General features: G+C 41.8%; 1 protein-coding gene and 2 long non-coding RNA genes across 3 annotated transcripts; all 3 read right to left on the bottom strand.

The window, feature by feature from the left end:
• Nucleotides 1–1,970: 1,970 nt before the first annotated feature.
• Nucleotides 1,971–19,354, bottom strand: LOC124273131 (beta-galactosidase-like). Its single transcript, XM_046708348.1, has 16 exons — nucleotides 19,320–19,354; nucleotides 18,976–19,126; nucleotides 17,966–18,038; nucleotides 14,970–15,064; nucleotides 14,061–14,244; nucleotides 13,686–13,741; nucleotides 13,133–13,257; nucleotides 11,804–11,844; nucleotides 11,008–11,132; nucleotides 10,529–10,603; nucleotides 7,131–7,217; nucleotides 6,520–6,624; nucleotides 5,976–6,110; nucleotides 5,263–5,369; nucleotides 2,803–2,929; nucleotides 1,971–2,297 (listed from the first exon to the last, which is right to left on the bottom strand). The coding sequence occupies exons 1-16, from the start codon at nucleotides 19,352–19,354 to the stop codon at nucleotides 2,082–2,084; spliced, it is 1,737 nt and encodes a 578-aa protein (XP_046564304.1). The 3' UTR covers nucleotides 1,971–2,081.
• On the bottom strand, nucleotides 12,349–13,126 carry LOC124273149. The gene is made up of 3 exons (XR_006897561.1): nucleotides 13,012–13,126; nucleotides 12,527–12,760; nucleotides 12,349–12,471 (listed from the first exon to the last, which is right to left on the bottom strand). It is a non-coding gene; the product is annotated as an uncharacterized LOC124273149 (long non-coding RNA).
• On the bottom strand, nucleotides 16,283–17,472 carry LOC124273150. The gene is made up of 3 exons (XR_006897562.1): nucleotides 17,335–17,472; nucleotides 16,920–17,072; nucleotides 16,283–16,304 (listed from the first exon to the last, which is right to left on the bottom strand). It is a non-coding gene; the product is annotated as an uncharacterized LOC124273150 (long non-coding RNA).
• Nucleotides 19,355–20,226: the final 872 nt, after the last annotated feature.

The raw sequence follows: 20,226 nt of genomic DNA, 5'->3' as shown, positions 1-20,226 counted from the left end.
CAATGGTATTGTGTGATGTGCAATACATCTACTTGGTGTTTGTTGATATTGACACAGATTTCTATGTTAATTGGTTTTGACTTTACCAATATATATTAATTGCATGTATGAAATTTTTGACGTAGCGATAGTGATCAGATGGTGTTGCAAACACTGAATATGACGGATTAATTTTGTAACTTTTTTTACATGTAAGCTATGCTGCATGTTCTATTTTCATTTTTCTCAACTCTTTATGATAATTGTTTGTATATGTTAGTATACATATTATTTTGTATTTATTCCGTAATCAGTGCATGTCATAGTTCCTGTTATTGATGATTCTTTCCACATGAAAATATACAAAAATAATTATTTGGGATCCCGACAAGGAAGTCCATAAAGCAACACACCCCTCACACTCAGTTGTCAGTCGATTAGGAAGCATTAGTACCTTATACATGTGTGGGGCCATTTGTTTATGGAGACATGGATGCATAAACAGTTTGCTTGGATAGCCAATCAAATGGCCCGGAATCACTTGCAATATATTTGAAGGGGGATAATTCAGTTAGTGGTTAGATTTTAGACCAATGTTAAGGCCTGGACGATTCCTGTTGTAAAGATTTAAAAAAATGCTTTAACTAAATACCCGAGATTTGTTTAGAGGTTTGATTATCTTGGCCATTTATCTGAAATGTGGGCGTTACCACATATCTCAGATTTGTTAATCCAGATGTTTGTTTATCCAGACCATCAATAACGTTTAGTGTGGATTAAAGAAGTTTGACAGTACCTCTGTAAGTCTCGTGTCACTGTCTGTGTAGCTGTAATTGTCTTTGACTTGCTTCCGTCTCAGGGGACATACACACATGTATATATGCATATATCCTTTATGATGGAGAAAAGTATATTTTGCTGCATATGTATATGTTAAGTATATATTTTCTACATTTCAAACACTGAAATCAGTGGCTAAATTATGGTTGTTCAATGGTAAAGTCGAAGTCCAACTCGCAGCACAAAGATATCACAGTAAAGTCGTCCTTATGTTTCAACTTGTGTCATTATCGTCAGATAACGCACGCTTCTCATCTTGCTGAGTGTGTCCTTTGTACACTTCTATGTAGATTTTGTAATATCAATAAAGAATGCAATCATTATGGACTTTTGTTTGGTTATTTGTTTGGTTGTTGTATAACCTTCAGTTATCTATATTCCAGCCGTTTGGGGGCGATGGGGTAGCCTAGTGGTTGAAGTGTTCGCTCGTCATGCAGAAGACCCGGGTTCTACTCCCCACATGGGTACAATGTGTGAAGCCCATTGGGGTAGCCTAGTGGTTGTAGCTGTCGCTCATCACGTGGAAGACCCGGGTTGATTCCCCACATGGGTACAGTGTGTGAAGCCCATTTCTGGTGTCACCAGTGTAAATCCATACTCACTCACTCACTCCAGCTGTGAGGCAGCAGATTGTACATGACCGAGCCTGAAGCAGAATACCCAGTTACAGGTATTGTGAGCAACGTACTACTCACAGGGGATAGCCTAGTGGTTAAAGCGTCTGCTTGTCACGCTGAAGACCTGGGTTCGAATCCAAACACGGGTATAATGTGGGAAGCCCATTTCTGGTGTCCCCCGCCGGGATATTGCTGGAATATTGCTAAAAGCGGCATAAACTACACTCACTCACTCAGAATGAAAGAGGATTTGCTGGGGGACATCCTGTGCATGTTGTACTAGAATCTTGCTGTCTTGTTGATTAATGGTAGACTTGTTGATTAATGGTAGATCAATGGGTTCAATCCAAATACATTCACAGTCTTGTTGATAATGGTAGCCCATTTCAGATCAATCAAATACATTCACAGTCTTGTTGACACAGTCTTGTTGATTAATGGTAGATCAATCAAATACATTCACAGTCTTGTTGATGAATGGTAGCTCAATCAAATACATTCACAGTCTTGTTGATGAATGGTAGATCAATCAAATACATTCACAGTCTTGTTGATGAATGGTAGCTCAATCAAATACATTCACAGTCTTGTTGATGAATGGTAGCTCAATCAAATACATTCACAGTCTTGTTGATGAATGGTAGATCAATCAAATACATTCACAGTCTTGTTGATGAATGGCTGATCAACAAACCGAATGGTGCATGTGTGTGGACAGGGTGCTGACTCCAGCTCAAAGGCTAGAATTGTGTTGGAAGCAGGGTGGGGCTTGAGGAATGACAGGGGGACATACAGAGTCACCTGGGGCCCCAGGGATGGCCAGTAGCCACCCACATTGTTGCCGTTGATGAACAGCTGTCCCTGAAAGAAAGACGTATTTCTTAAACACCGTACATCTATATCAAAGTGTTCAGTGTATGGGGAGCATCTGGGTCTCATGTCAACATACGTGTAAAGAATCTATCTTGTGCCAGGGTCTCATATGAACATAGGTGTCGAGTGTGCCTACCTTGTGCCTGGGTCTCATATCAACATAGGTGTTGAAAGCCTACCTTGTGCCAGGGTCTCATATCAACATAGGTGTCGAGTGTACCTACCTTGTGCCAGGGCCTGAGAATAAACATATGTGTCTAGTGTGCCTACCTTCTGCCAGGGTCTCATATCAACATAGGTGTCGAGTCTGCCTACCTTCTGCCAGGGTCTCATATCAACATAGGTGTCGAGTGTGCCTACCTTGTGCCAGGGCCTCATATCAATATAGGTGTCGAGTGTGCCTACCTTCTGCCAGTCTCATATCAACATAGGTGTCAAGTGTGTCTATCTTGTGCCAGGGTCTCATATGAACATAGGTGTCGAGTGTGCCTACCTTGTGCCAGGGTCTCATATCAACATAGGTGTCGAGTGGCTGAGACAGTGTGCTAGGCAACACAAACGAGCCTATGTACAAGGATGGTGTTAGAAGTGTCTCACTGGTGTCGCTGCTGGCCTTCAGCCTGTAATGAAAGCCATTAAAAACTTGATTTGTCTCTGCAAACCCCACTACATTTGTTAATATTCTACATTATTATGTAAGCATATTTTTCCGGCCACCTGATTGGTCTAGAGGCAGCCACCTGATTGGTCTAGAGGCAGCCACCTGATTGGTCTAGAGGCAGCCACCTGATTGGTCTAGAGGCAGCCACCTGATTGGTCTAGAGGCTGCCACCTGATTGGTCTAGAGGCGGTCACCTGACCGTCGACAGAACAGCATATTGACTCCAACCCAGGTCCGACGATAAATTATTTTTCACTTGAGTTGCTAAAAATAGATTTTGATGTCAAGCTATGACAGAACGTTATTGGTTTGCAGCGAAAATACAATTACTTTTTTTGAATAAATGGACATGTTTTGGTTTCTAGAAGCTTTTTTTGTGGTAATTACATAATAAAACAATTATGGACTGGTGAATTCAGTCAATACCTGTTTTTATGGACCCGCAAAAATCAATATTGACCTCGGTCAATAAAGACATAAAAACAGGTATTGACCTCATAAACAGTCTATAATTATATAATGACATCTGTGATCATGATGGCATGTACTGGCATATTCCATACCACATGTTAAGCTGTAAACAATATAGCCTGGACCAGACAGATAGTGTTGTAAACAATGATCCACACTGTCTGGGACATGCCAGGAATCAAATCACCGAGTCTGTCTTACACATGCATATGACCAGCATAGGTTGCTGGAGACCAGCCTGAATTCTCCAAGCTGTGTACAGGGTGACCACAGCTGGGGATGTGGCATCAGTTCTAATCATTTCAAACATGTCTGTTACAAACTGATAATCCAACCAGGTATGTTAACCTGCTGACTTGAGCAGCACAGATGGGTGTTGAGGTACACAGATGGATGTTGAGCTACACAGATGGGTGTTGAGCAGCACAGATGGGTGTTGAGCTACACAGATGGGTGTTGAGCTACACAGATGGATGTTGAGCTACACAGATGGGTGTTGAGCAGCACAGATGGGTGTTGAGCTACACAGATGGGTGTTGAGCTACACAGATGGGTGTTGAGCTACACAGATGGGTGTTGAGCTACACAGATGGGTGTTGAGCTACACAGATGGGTGTTGAGCTACACAGATGGGTGTTGAGCTACACAGATGGGTGTTGAGCTACACAGATGGATGTTGAGCTACACAGATGGATGTTGAGCTACACAGATGGGTGTTGAGCTACACAGATGGATGTTGAGCTACACAGATGGATGTTGAGCTACACAGATGGATGTTAAGCTATGGAGATGGATGTTGAGCTACACAGATGGATGTTGAGCTAAACAGATGGGTGTTGAGCTACTCAGATGGTGTTGAGCTACACAGATGGGTGTTGAGCTACTCAGATGGTGTTGAGCTACACAGATGGGTGTTGAGCTACACAGATGGATGTTGAGCTACACATATGGATGTTAAGCTATGGAGATGGATGTTGAGCTACACAGATGGATGTTGAGCTAAACAGATGGGTGTTGAGCTACAGAGATGGATGTTGAGCTACAGAGACGGATGTTGACCTACAGAGATGGATGTTGACCTACAGAGATGGGTGTTGAGTTACACAGATGGGTGTTGAGCTACTGAGGTGGGCAGTGATCTAGATGTTGAGCTACTGAGGTGGGCAGTGATCTAGATATTGAGCTACTGAGGTGGGCAGGGATCTAGATGTTGAGCAGGGCAGTGATCTAGATGTTGAGCTACTGAGGTGGGCAGGGATCTAGATGTTCAGCTACTGAGGTGGGCAGGGATCTAGATGTTGAGCTACTGAGGTGGGCAGGATCTAGATGTTGATCTACTGAGGTGGGCAGGGATCTAGATGTTGAGCTACTGAGGTGGGCAGGATCTAGATGTTGGGCAGCTCTAGATGTTCAGCTACTGGGTGGGCAGGGATCTAGATGTTGAGCTACTGAGGTGGGCAGGGATCTAGAGCTGAGCTGAGGTGGGCAGGGATCTAGATGTTGAGCTACTGAGGTGGGCAGGGATCTAGATGTTGAGCTATTGAGGTGGGCAGGTTGATCTAGATGGGCAGGGATTGATGCTACTGAGGTGGGCAGGGATCTAGATGTTGAGGTGGGCTACTGAGGTGGGTGGACAGGGATCTAGATGTTGAGCTATTGAGGTGGGCAGGGATCTAGATGTTGAGCTATTGAGGTGGGCAGGGATCTAGATGTTGAGCTATTGAGGTGGGCAGGGATCTAGATGTTGAGCTACTGAGGTGGGCAGGGATCTAGATGTTGAGCTACTAAGGTGGGCAGGGATCTAGATATAGATCTACTGACCTGGATACTGAGCTGCCAAGGTGGACTGAAGCATTGGCCAGGCTGAGAGGGAACATTGTCCAGTGTTGAAGCACCAAGCCTCCCACAGTGACATTCCCAACTATACCCTGCAATGTGGAAAACAATTTAAACAGATTTTATTCTCTCAACAGTTCCAACAGAAATGGGCTCCACACTTTGTACCCATGTGGGGAATCAAACCCGGGTTTTCGGTGTGACAAGCAAACGCTCTAACCACTAGACTACCCCGCTGCCCCAGCTGAGAAATGTTTAAGGGTGGAGTAAGGATAAAGGTATCATTGCTCAGAAAATACAGGCAAAGCCTTGGTGGTTTTCATGAATACAAGTAGATTATGCATACCACTGGCCTGTCAGAGTATTGCACAGGCCCTACACCCACGTATCTAACATGTTTCCACACAACAGAGAATCGACTGTGTGATGTTGTTACCACATGACAACAAGGACAGAGTATTTCAGTGAGATGGATTTTTCTGCACTTGGACTAGTTTTCGGTTGTACAAAGGCATTTCAACTTCTTGTGGAAGGAATGACCATGTGATACATTTTGTACTTTGTATTTTCACTTTGGTCCATCCCTCACACATGGTGAAGGTACAAGAGCCTGGCACAGCTAAGGGACAGAACTCTGTTTCGTACCTTTATATTCTGAATTTAAATACTTGGAGACAATCTTGAGTACAACATCTTACCTTCTGGTTCTTATTGAAGTCAATGCCATTTAATGATCTGCCTTGATTTTCAACAAGGATGTCAAGGTTGTCTCCCTTATGTAGAGTGATGTTCAGATGGGTTATCTCCCCTCTGACAAGGATACCCTGCATCACCTGCAAGGGTGAGTGAGTGAATTTGGCTAAAATATGCTGAGAACAGTATTCCAGTTCTATCGTACCATGTCAGCTAGTGGAGGGAGTCCCAAGTGATGTAGGTATCAAACATCTACCTACTTGTTGACACTCATCAGCTCATTTATGGTGCTGAACAAATCAGAGCAAGAAACATCGAAAGAATTATTATAAACAAATGACATCCTCTTTGATAAACCGACTCCATTTAAACCCACTCTCTTGAAACCTTAACAGGGAAACCCTAGTCTGCATGGTGAAATCATCACACATGCTGACAGACCAAATATAAGATTCCTGATGCCTAAATTGGGCCCATCAACAACCAGTGGAGCCCTGGCAGCAAAGGGAGACAACATAAGCCAGTTTGTCACCCCCACCCCTGTAATACCTTGTTGATGATGACGTAACCTCTGTCGCGAATGCCATCCAACAACAGTTCCTGGCTGACATAGGACCTCTCGGAGACGTGGCGGTACAGGGTAAAGCCATAATACTGTAGGAACAACGTTAACGATATTGATGAAAGGGGCAAGATGAGACATCAAACTATTAATGATTTCCATGTCATAATTTACTTTACACTCAAATGACAGAGGTTTCAGTTGGATGTTATGCCGAAAAAGATTCTTCATTGTTACTTTGAGATATGTCACTGTCACATTTTAACTCATGATAACAGTGAGATATTGTCATTGTCACATCCTTACTGATGATAACTGTGAGATATAGTCACTGCTTCATCTCTGTTCATGATAACAGAGAGATACAGGCAGGTAGCAACACCTCTATTCATCATGACAGTGTTTGTGGGTGTATTTTGTCTACACTGCTTACTGCAATATTCCAGCCAGGACTTCGGGCGGTGTTATAAAAGAGTGTGAAGCAGACAAATCTGTGACAGGGAGACCATCAACCACCGAGTCTGACCACACAAGTCCAGGTGCTGATGTCATTTCTTATTCAGAATTCCCACACCATGAAAACAGTGAATATATTCACCTGGTGTATGTCTTCCATACACAGAGGGTAGAGAGACTTGACAGGAGACAGCGACACAGAGGGCAGCACGTCCACGATATCACCAACCTGTAACACTCAAAAAACTCTTATACACCAAATATGAAACCTGCAACACATGATATACACCAGATATCAGCCCTGCAACACATGATATAAACCAGATATCAGCCCGCAACACATGATATACACCAGATATCAACCCTGCAATACATGTTATACACCAGATATCAACCCTGCAACACATGATATACATCAGATATCAACCCTGCAACACATGATATACATCAGATATGAACCCTGCAACACATGATATACACCAGATATGAACCCTGCAACACATGATATACACCAGATATCAACCCTGCAACACATGATATACATCAGATATGAACCCTGCAACACATGATATACACCAGATATCAACCCTGCAACACATGATATACACCAGATATCAACCCTGCAACACATGATATACATCAGATATCAGCCCAGCAACACATGATATACACCAGATATCAACCCTGCAACACATGATATACACCAGATATCAACCCTGCAACACATGATATACACCAGATATCAACCCTGCAACACATGATATACACCAGATATCAACCCCGCAACACATGATATACACCAGATATCAACCCAGCAACACATGATATACACCAGATATCAACCCAGCAACACATGATATACACCAGATATCAACCCTGCAACACATGATATACACCAGATATCAACCCAGCAACACATGATATACACCAGATATCAACCCAGCAACACATGATATACACCAGATATCAACCCAGCAACACATGATATACACCAGATATCAACCCTGCAACACATGATATACACCAGATATCAACCCTGCAACACATGATATACACCAGATATCAACCCAGCAACACATGATATACACCAGATATCAACCCAGCAATACATGATATACACCAGATATCAACCCTGCAACACATGATATACACCAGATATCAACCCAGCAACACATAATATACACCAGATATCAACCCAGCAACACATAATATACACCAGATATCAGCCCAGCAATACATGATATACACCAGATATCAACCCAGCAACACATGATATACACCAGATATCAACCCAGCAACACATAATATACACCAGATATCAACCCAGCAACACATGATATACACCAGATATCAACCCAGCAACACATGATATACATCAGATATCAACCCAGCAACACATGATATACACCAGATATCAACCCAGCAACACATAATATACACCAGATATCAGCCCAACAACACATATGATATACACCAGATATCAACCCAGCAACACATGATATACACCAGATATCAACCCAGCAACACATGATATACACCAGATATCAACCCAGCAACACATAATATACACCAGATATCAACCCAGCAACACATAATATACACCAGATATCAGCCCTACAATACATGATATACACCAGATATCAACCCTGCAACACATGATATACACCAGATATCAACCCAACAACACATGATATACACCAGATATCAACCCAGCAATACATGATATACACCAGATATCAACCCTGCAACACATGATATAAACCAGATATCAACCCAGCAACACATAATATACACCAGATATCAACCCAGCAACACATGATATACACCAGATATCAGCCCAACAATATATGATATACACCAGATATCAACCCAGCAACACATGATATACACCAGATATCAACCCAGCAACACATAATATACACCAGATATCAACCCAGCAACACATAATATACACCAGATATCAACCCAGCAATACATGATATACACCAGATATCAACCCAGCAACACATAATATACACCAGATATCAACCCTGCAACACATGATATACACCAGATATCAACCCAGCAACACATGATATATACCCAGATATCAACCCAGCAACACATGATATACACCAGATATCAACCCAGCAACACATGATATACACCAGATATCAACCCAGCAACACATGATATACATCAGATATCAACCCAGCAACACATAATATACACCAGATATCAACCCAGCAACACATAATATACACCAGATATCAGCCCAACAATATATGATATACACCAGATATCAACCCAGCAACACATGATATACACCAGATATCAACCCAGCAACACATAATATACACCAGATATCAACCCAGCAACACATAATATACACCAGATATCAACCCAGCAACACATAATATACACCAGATATCAGCCCTACAATACATGATATACACCAGATATCAACCCAGCAACACATAATATACACCAGATATCAACCCAGCAACACATAATATACACCAGATATCAGCCCTACAATACATGATATACACCAGATATCAACCCAGCAACACATGATATACACCAGATATCAACCCAGCAACACATAATATACACCAGATATCAACCCAGCAACACATGATATACACCAGATATCAACCCAGCAACACATGACATACACCAGATATCAACATTAAACATTATATTCATATTCCCCTCAAATATATATATATATAACAAAAATTTCGGGTGGTCATGCTAAAATGGCATACCCTGGATATCTACCTGGGTGCCGTTATACAAAACAAACTTCACTAATATATATATAGTGACTAAGGTTAAACATTAAACAAAAAGTTACACACTTAACAAAAAGTTACACACGTTGCACAAAGTTACCTTTTGTTCAACTTCATGTTGGGAGGATGCTTAGCGGCAACCTTAACTCCGTAATTATGATTGGTTATTTGATGAAAAACAGATCTATATGATCCTTCATATATGCTATCTACCAGTTACCTCACACATTCACAAGAATGTAGCCATGTTCAAATAACTAAACACATCACCCTTAGCCACACTAATGTTGGGTCGGATCAACAGTTAACTAAGGCTACCTTTGTGTAAGTTAGATTTGTGCAAAGGGATGTCAACTTTTGCAAAAGCCTAAGGTTAAAACTTAAGGAGATATAAGGTAATCTTAGCTTGAGTTATTTTTGTACAATTGCATCCTGCAATATATGATATACATCTGATAATAACCGTTACCCAATACAAACAGGGTAACATAACTAACCTCAGTGAAGCTGATGTCATGTGATGTCATCCTATTTTTCTAAAGGTTTCTTTAAATAGTGCAAAGCCTGCAAACTCATTTACGGCAGGGAGAATAGAAGAGTATCCCTGTTTATGGTTTATATGGTTTTATTTGCAACTAATCTAGTGTTCATTATTAGGTGACTCATTTCTATCCAGTCGGAAGATTTGGTAAAAATCTTTCGGCCTTTATGTTTTACCTGAGCAGTTTAATATTTCAGACAAAACCAAAGAATGGGCCCTCACCAGCTTCATCTGTACTTGACCATATGCAAACTTCACTGTATTAGGTGGGACTGGAGCAACTGGCCGTTTCACATACTGAAAACAGACAGAACAATTAGGCCTTGTGTGTAATATCAGATGTATCTTCACACAGCTATTGTAGTGCTATCACCATCGAAACTCCTATAACATTGACTTACGACAGTCAGAGTTATGTGAACAAATCAGATGTTCTTTGACTTCTTTTGAATGCACCTGAGTGAGTGAGTGAGTGAGTGAGTGAGTGAGTGAGTGAGTGAGTGAGTGAGTGAGTGAGTGAGTGAGTGAGTGAGTGAGTGAGTGAGTGAGTGAGTGAGTGAGTGAGTGAGTGAGTGAGTGAGCCCACTTTGTAAAGTACCGTGGCATGTCAGCTTGGTGAGGGAGAGTGTCGTAAGACCTAAGTATATCAATGTAATTTCTGGCAATAGCAATGCTGAAGAGACTGCAGTCCTAATTCTCACTTTGTAAACAACTTTCCGTATCGTGTGGTACTTCTCCCTCGAATCTCCTGCCTCAGACATGGGAGCATCATGGTCGTACGTCGTCGTGACAAACTTCACCTTGTTCCCAGTTCCTGGTAAACTTCCTTCAACACACAACAGCCGCTACTGATAATTGCTGCATCATTAATAAAACAATGAAACCATATTCATGAAGTGTCAATGTCACTAAAATCAGAGCTATATTCTGATAGGATACTTCTCCACAAGAAGATCAGATGAAACTTCTATTGGATGTACTCTGGCTTGTACCCCCAACAAGGAGTACCATCAAAGGTATATCTGACAGCTGACTTACAGCTGACTGGCTCAAGAATCCACCCATTCTTCATTTTGATTGGGTGGTCAAAGTTTGCCATAGGTTCTCCTGGCACAACCTCCCAATCTCAGATCTTGACACAGATAGGTGTTCCATCAGAGTAAAAGATTATAATGAGATTTGGTCAGGCAACAAGAGGTGTTGGGTCCTCCCATCCGTGTTTTTGCATACTGACCTTGCCAGTAATTGTTTTGTTATGCTGTGTACCGAAAATTGAAGCCAGTGAGCTACAACATGCCGACTTGAAACTTTACTACAAATCTACTGTACTAATACTGACACTAATAACAATTATTTGACCTAAATGAAATGACAGAATAGGTAACTTATCTTCTACATGTAGGTTTTCAGTTGTCACAACACTCAGCGAATCTAATCAGCTGTTGAAAATAAACCGGGCTCAATCTTAAAAACTACACTGGTTACACTGACACTTACCACTTGTATATCCAAAGTTGGTTCCTCCTTCAAACATATACCTACAGAACAGTCAAACATATTTACTGGCAAATGAAAAGGTATGAGAATTATGACACATCCCACGAGATATACCTACATGTTGATATTGGAACCATATACCACAACATATACCTACATGTTGATATTGACACCATATACCACAAAATATACCTACATGTTGATATTGACACCATATGCCACAAGATATACCTACATGTTGATATTGATATACCCTACATGTTGATATTGGCATATGCCACAAGATATACCTACATGTTGATATTGATGCACCATATGCCACAAGATATACCTACATGTTGATATTGGCACCATATGCCACAAGATATACCTACATGTTGATATTGGCACCATATGCCACAACAAGATATACCTACATGTTGATATTGTATGATATACCTACATGGATATTGCCCATATGCCACAAGGTATACCTACATGTTGATATTGACGCCATATGCCACAAGATATACCTACATGTTGATATTGACACCATATGCCACAAGATATACCTACATGTAGATATTGACACCATATGCCACAAGATATACCTACATGTTGATATTGGCACCATATGCCACAAGATATACCTACATGTTGATATTGGCACCATATGCCACAAGATATACCTACATGTTGATATTGGTGCCATATGCCACAAGATATATATGCCACAAGATATACCTACATGTTGATATTGGCACCATATGCCACAAGATATACCTACATGTTGATATTGGTGCCATATGCCACAAGATATACCTACATGTTGATATTGGCGCCATATGCCACAAGATATACCTACATGTTGATATTGGCACCATATGCCACAAGATATACCTACATGTTGATATTGGCGCCATATGCCACAAGATATACCTACATGTTGATATTGGCACCATATGCCACAAGATATACCTACATGTTGATATTGGCAGTGCCACAGATATACCACAAGATATACCTACCTACATGTTGATATTGGCACCATATATTGGCCCACAAGATATACCTACATGTTGATATTGGCACCATATGCCACAAGATATACCACCTACATGTTGATATTGGCCATATGCCACAAGATATACCTACATGTTGATATTGGCACCATATGCCACAAGATATACCTACATGTTGATATTGGCATCATATGCCACAAGATATACCTACATGTTGATATTGGTGCCATATGCCACAAGATATACCTACATGTTGATATTGGCACCATATACCACAAGATATACCTACATGTTGATATTGGCACCATATACCACAAGATATACCTACATGTTGATATTGGCACCATATGCCAGCAAGAGGTCCAGACTCTGCGCTGCCTGCTGGGGAGACTGCTGGGAGTGGTTGTATCCCCAGTAGTCTAGAGGAGACTCCACGTAGAACTCGGAACACACCTGCAAATATGCAAACAGGATTCCATGATGACACTGTCTCCTGATCTAGAATGATTACATTATGCCTTGATTGTGAATATGTTATCAGTAATCAACAGCAGAACACAGCCCAGATATTTTGTGAAAAGAATTTCATGACTCACTGTATGAAACAAAATTATGAATCAAATAAATACAGTCAAATCACGATGAGTCGAATGCCGGCGTCTCGAATATTATGCATAACTGGAAGTACCTGTCGGTCCCCACCATTCCCTGTCATAGTTGTCATCATTTGATTTCCGGTTACACGAATTCGAATATATATAACATTTGAAACACACACATAATGATGTAAGGACAAAAGAAAGAGCATCCTTTTCTTCTCGGAAAAATGGAGACAAGTGTCACGTGACATATCCACGAACAGCAGACATCAGGTGACTCACCAGCGGGCCGTGAGGCTGGAACTGACGCTGGACAGCAAACACTTTCTCGGGCGAGTCTGGAAGTTGTTTAACCATTTGGTGAATTTGTATAAATAGAAATAATATTTCACCATGTCCTGGATTGGTTTGGCTACTTTATAATTTATTATAAATCTGTCAGTTATAATTTGGACATTTACTAGATTCACAATATATTGAAGAAAACATACCTGATCAGGGAGTTATATTACCAGAATATCTGAACTTGAAAACTGTAATATTTGACATCCAATGATTGAGGGGAAAATATACCAGAACCTTGAGCATGCACTAGTTGCGTGGATATGTGCGCTATATAAATATCATTTAATAATAAATAAAATAAATTATATTAACCTGTCAGCCCAAAGTCAATTGTAGAATACAGTCCATCCTGAGTCCCACATCGGAGGGAGCTTGCAATAGCATTATCTGTTGTGAACAGGATGACATCGTCACCAAGGTAGGACCTCATGATGTCACGTAGTGTCTGCAGGTAGTTGTCATCACAGGCAAAGTACGATCCATACTCATTCTCCACCTGTAGCCAGTAAGTTAGTGAGTGATACAGTGGTTAGTGAGGGAATTAGATGGTGAATGAATTGGTGAGTGAGTGAGTTAGTAGATGGGTAGGAGCTTGAGTGGATTTAGGATTTGAGAAAATGAGTGAGTGAGTTGGTTCACAAGCTTGTTAATGGAAAAGTTGGTTAGCAAGCTTGTTGGTGCTTGAGTGAGTGAGACTGAGTTTCATCTGAAAATATTCGATAGTTCTGCTCTAGAAATGAGCTCTAAAGTAAAGTCCTACTTGTTGTCATGACAATATAAATATCCCAAATCATCAAAAGACACCAGTTCACCATGAGACTGAGCTGTACAGCAAGTTTTATCCAGAAATATTCAATGGTCTGCTTCAGACAGACACACGGATGGACATGCTCAGTAGTACATTACCCCGTTATTCAAACCAGGCGGACAAAAGTGATCCTCAAAAAATGCAGGAGGAAAATAATAAGTTCTTCCGTACCAAAGACTTAAAGGGAGATAACTGGAGTTTTAAGATAGTTTAATACCAGTAAAGCAACTGCAACTGAGTTCCCTCCCTTGTTAATGCGTGATGACTGATCTTTCAGATTTGTACATGATCAGTTGGAGGAGAAAAGATTAACTGATGTACGCATTCCAGTCACTTTTATCTATTCTGATATATTAAATGATCTAAACCTGAATTGTTACATCTTCAAGAAACGTTTTAGGTACATATCACACCTGCACTGATATGATAGGTCCTCCATTACTGTAGAGGAGAGGGCGGACCCGGGGCAGGAGGTCAGCGTACCATCTCGCCACAGCCTCCATGTAATCTGTCGAATACAAGCACACATGTACAGGACATTGGCCAGACAAACTCTGCAGATATATTGGTTGAAAGACTTGTTTGTGTATCAACTCTGTTTATAGTTAACGGAAACAAATAAAACCATAATTTCCTGTCACAAATGTTCATACTGAATGCCTACCACTACTTGTAGCAAGAATCTGAATACCTGTAATGGTTGCCTATCTGTAATGATTGCCTACCTGTAATGTGTGCCCACCTGTAATGTGTGCCCACCTGTAATGGTTGCCCACCTGTAATGAGTGCCTACCTGGAATGGTTGCCCACGTGTAATGTGTGCCCACCTGTAATGTGTGTGTCCACCTGTAATGGTTGCCCACCTGTAATGTGTGCCTACCTGTAATGGTTGCCCACCTGTAATGGTTGCCCACCTAATGTGTGCCTACCTGTGTGTGCCTACCTGTAATGTGTGCCCACCTGTAATGTGTGCCCACCTGTAATGTGTGCCTACCTGTAATGTGTGCCCACCTGTAATGGTGCCTACCTGTAATGTGTGCCTACCTGTAATGTGTGCCCACCTGTAATGTGTGCCCACCTGTAATGTGTGCCCACCTGTAATGTGTGCCTACCTGTAATGTGTGCCTACCTGTAATGGTTGCCTACCTGTAATGTGTGCCTACCTGTAATGTCTGCCCACCTGTAATGTGTCCCTACCTGTAATGTGTGCCCACCTGTAATGGTTGCCCACCTGTAATGTGTCCCTACCTGTAATGTGTCCCTACCTGTAATGTGTGCCCACCTGTAATGGTTGTCCCCTACCTGTAATGGTGTGCCTACCTGTAATGGTGTGCTCACCTGTAATGTGTGCCTGTAATGTGTGTGTCCCACCTGTAATGTGTCCCTACCTGTAATGTGTGCCTACCTGTAATGTGTCCCTACCTGTAATGTGTCCCTACCTGTAATGTGTCCCTACCTGTAATGGTTGCCTACCTGTAATGGTTGCCTACCTGTAATGTGTGCCCACCTGTAATGTGTCCCTACCTGTAATGTGTGCCTACCTGTAATGTATGCCTACCTGTAATGTGTCCCTACCTGTAATGGTTTGCCTACCTGTAATTGTTGCCTACCTGTAATGGTTGCCCACCTGTAATGTGTCCCTACCTGTAATGTGTGCCTACCTGTAATGTGTGCCTACCTGTAATGTGTGCCCACCTGTAATGGTTGCCCACCTGTAATGTGTGCCCCTACCTGTAATGTGTGCCTACCTGTAATGTGTTTGCCTACCTGTAATGTGTGCCTACCTGTAATGTGTGCCTACCTGTAATGGTTGCCTACCTACCCTGTAATGTGTGTAATGTGTTTTCGTAATGGTTGCCTACCTGTAATGGTTGCCTACCTGTAATGGTTGCCTACCTGTAATGGTTGCCTTCCTGTAATGGTTGCCTACCTGTAATGTGTGCCCACCTGTAATGGTTGCCTTCCTGTAATGGTTGCCTACCTGTAATGTGTGCCCACCTGTAATGGTTGCCTTCCTGTAATGGTTGCCTACCTGTAATGTGTGCCCACCTGTAATGGTTGCCTTCCTGTAATGGTTGCCTTCACCTGTAATGTGTCCCTACCCCTACCTGTAATGGTTGCCCACCTGTAATGTGTCCCTACCTGTAATGTGTGCCTACCTGTAATGTGTGCCTACCTGTAATGGTTGCCTACCTGTAATGGTTGCCCACCTGTAATGGTTGCCTTCCTGTAATGTGTGCCTACCTGTAATGGTTGCCTTCCTGTAATGGTTGCCTACCTGTAATGGTTGCCTACCTGTAATGTGTGCCCACCTGTAATGGTTGCCTTCCTGTAATGGTTGCCCACCTGTAATGTGTCCCTACCTGTAATGTGTGCCTACCTGTAATGTGTGCCCACCTGTAATGTGTGCCAACCTGTAATGGTTGCCTTCCTGTAATGTGTCCCTACCTGTAATGTGTGCCCACCTGTAATGTGTGCCTTCCTGTAATGGTTGCCCACCTGTAATGTGTCCCTACCTGTAATGTGTGCCCACCTGTAATGGTTGCCTTCCTGTATTGGTTGCCCACCTGTAATGGTTGTCCCTACCCTACCTGTAATGTGTGCCTACCTGTAATGTGTGCCTACCTGTAATGGTTGCCTACCTGTAATGGTTGCCAACCTGTAATGGTTGCCTACCTGTAATGTGTGCCCACCTGTAATGTGTGCCTACCTGTAATGTGTGCCTACATGTAATGTGTCCCTACCTGTAATGGTTGCCCACCTGTAATGGTTGCCCACCTGTAATGTGTGCCTACCTGTAATGTGTGCCCATCTGTAATGTGTGTCTACCTGTAATGGTTGCCCACCTGTAATGTGTGCCCACCTGTAATGGTTGCCCACCTGTAATGGTTGCCTACCTGTAATGTGTGCCCACCTGTAATGTGTGCCCACCTGTAATGGTTGCCCACCTGTAATGTGTGCCAACCTGTAATGTGTGCCTACCTGTAATGGTTGCCCACCTGTAATGTGTGCCCACCTGTAATGTGTCCCTACCTGTAATGTGTGCCCACCTGTAATGTGTGCCCACCTGTAATGTGTTGCCTACCTGTAATGTGTGCCTACCTGTAATGTGTGCCCTACCTGTAATGTGTGCCCACCTGTAATGTGTGCCGTCCTGTAATGTGTGCCCACCTGTAATGTGTGCCCACCTGTAATGTGTCCCTACCTGTAATGTGTGCCCACCTGTAATGTGTCCCTACCTGTAATGGTTGCCTACCTGTAATGTTTGCCCACCTGTAATGTGTGCCTACTTGTAATGGTTGCCCACCTGTAATGTGTCCCTACCTGTAATGTGTGCCCACCTGTAATGTGTGCCTACTTGTAATGGTTTCCAACCTGTAATGAGTGTCTACCTGTAATATATGCCTACCTGTGTTGTTGCTACGTAGGAGAATGTTCCTATTGACGTAGCGACTCTCCATCAGCCAGCCAGGCAGGCCGCCCTGCAACAGAAGTAACAGACATCCGTCTTGTCTCCATCAGACACAGGCGTAGGGCGGGGGTATCTGACAGGTATATATACATCCACTGAGCGGTCAAGGCATCTCATGGCAAGTATGGTATAGGAATTCCAAGAGGACAGGTTTTGTACATTTTATCCATTTTGTAAACAAGAAGACCAAACACACATAATAATATACATGAATAGAAGCATGTATTCATACTGTTTGTATCAATGTACATTTATCTTGACACTGAAATGTAAAAATGTTAAAATAATTGTTCATAAGAATAGGGCTATTTGTTCTGGAAACTTCACACATCAGATATTGATTTTTTTTTATAAAACACACATTATTAAACTTGCAAGTGCTCAGGTAAAACTATAACATGGCTGTTCTTAATTCTATTTTGCAAACGTCCATGCATAACGTGGTAGCAAAACAAGAAAAATGATTTAATTGATGTGTTCAAGGAAGGTACATGTAACTCTGAGGGGATTAATTACCTTCATCTACAATGAGCGAGACTTGGATTAACTAAACGACAGTTCAGAGATGGTTCAAGTGAAGCGTTAGGTTATCCTATTTAGAGGTATTTAGAGGACATGAAGTGTTGTCGACAATCGTAAACATGGTATATCATCATATTTTAGGGCGGAAAAATCTCAAATTTACATATTATCTTTCAACAAAATTACTTGACTTACCAAACAACAGCTAGAGACAACACTTAAGTTCATTGTAAGTGACACCTTCCTATAATTGATTAAGTTGTATCCAGAAATGACAACTTTGAACTATGCAAGACAAAACAGATCCTTCTGTGTAATGTGTCACTGAATCAGACACATTTAATACAGACCCAGACTGACAGACTTGTGTATCAAACACCTGTAGCAGCACTACATTGTAACCAAGGCAACCAAACGAGACCTACAAAGTCCCAGCCTGCATCAGTGTAGGGGCCGGGCCGCAGGATGACCAGCAAGCCCACATCTTGAGCCAGTTTCACAAAGGTTGCAAAGTCCAGATTCCCAGAGAAATCAGACTGGAAGGGGCGGCGCTGATGAAAATTCCATGGCACATAGCTGCAACACCAGAAAATCGTCATCATAATCAGAGTTCTAAATACGTAGCATCATAAGCACAAAAATATGCAGAATACGTCACCAGAACCCAATTTATTACAGCCATATGTAATATATTATATATTTCATGCTTATAGATCTCAGTATACTAATGGATTGAACAATATACAAAGCGGTGTCTCAAAATACCTACCGGTAAGCAAATACTGAATGGCTCAAAACAATCATTTGGAGCCCAGCTGACTTGGTTTTGGTTTTGGTTTTGGTTTAACTCCAATCATAAAAGGTAGCTATGGAACCTAACCTCAATTTCACATGTTCAATGCAGGCAAATTTTATCTTTTCTAATGTGTCCTCTGCCTTGGAATAACATCTTGACAATGAAAGATTGCTAAATAAGAAATTACACTGCTGTTTCACAGGATGCTCCAAAGATATGTTAGATATTTTCTTTCATAATTTATGAAAAAAGAGAATCATTATATATTTGATCCATAACACTTTCATCAAACTTTCTCAATGGGCCTTTTGTCATGGCATAATATCTTGTCAATGAAATATTGTTAAGTGAGAAAACACAAATTGATTTTAGTGTTTTTGAGCAATCAGAAATACATATGAAATTCAGTTTCCATTTCCCCAAAACATCTGGAAGTTCAACATTATTCTTGAGCTTATACACTATCGGAGTGACTTCAGTTCAATGCTCTTTTGGTGGTGGAATTGGGTTTAACGTCGTCTTGAGAATATTTCGGCTCATATGACAAGCGTGCATGTGTAATGCGGCTGCTTGTACTTTGAAGCTGGTTTTATAGTGCTAGCCCACTTTCAGAGATACCATGCGGCAGTGAAGCATGAATACCCCACTCAGACACATTATACTGACTCGAGCCGACCAGTCCTTGTTGTACCCATTAATGCGAAGCCAGGCAGGGACCAACAAGTACCATATTTTAATGTCTTTTGATATGGCGCTGTCGGGGATCCTTTGAACAGCAATTCAGCTACATCATGGCCAACTTAATTCTGGATTAAAAGGCTCCGTGATCCCTCGGTACACCTGCATCTACTGCAATGTATACACCTGCATCTACACAACA

This window comes from Haliotis rubra, unplaced genomic scaffold (genome assembly GCF_003918875.1).
Source record: "Haliotis rubra isolate DU_JTF1 unplaced genomic scaffold, ASM391887v1 Scf177, whole genome shotgun sequence".
Lineage (NCBI taxonomy): Eukaryota > Metazoa > Mollusca > Gastropoda > Lepetellida > Haliotidae > Haliotis > Haliotis rubra.
This window is presented reverse-complemented; position numbering and strand designations above follow the sequence as displayed.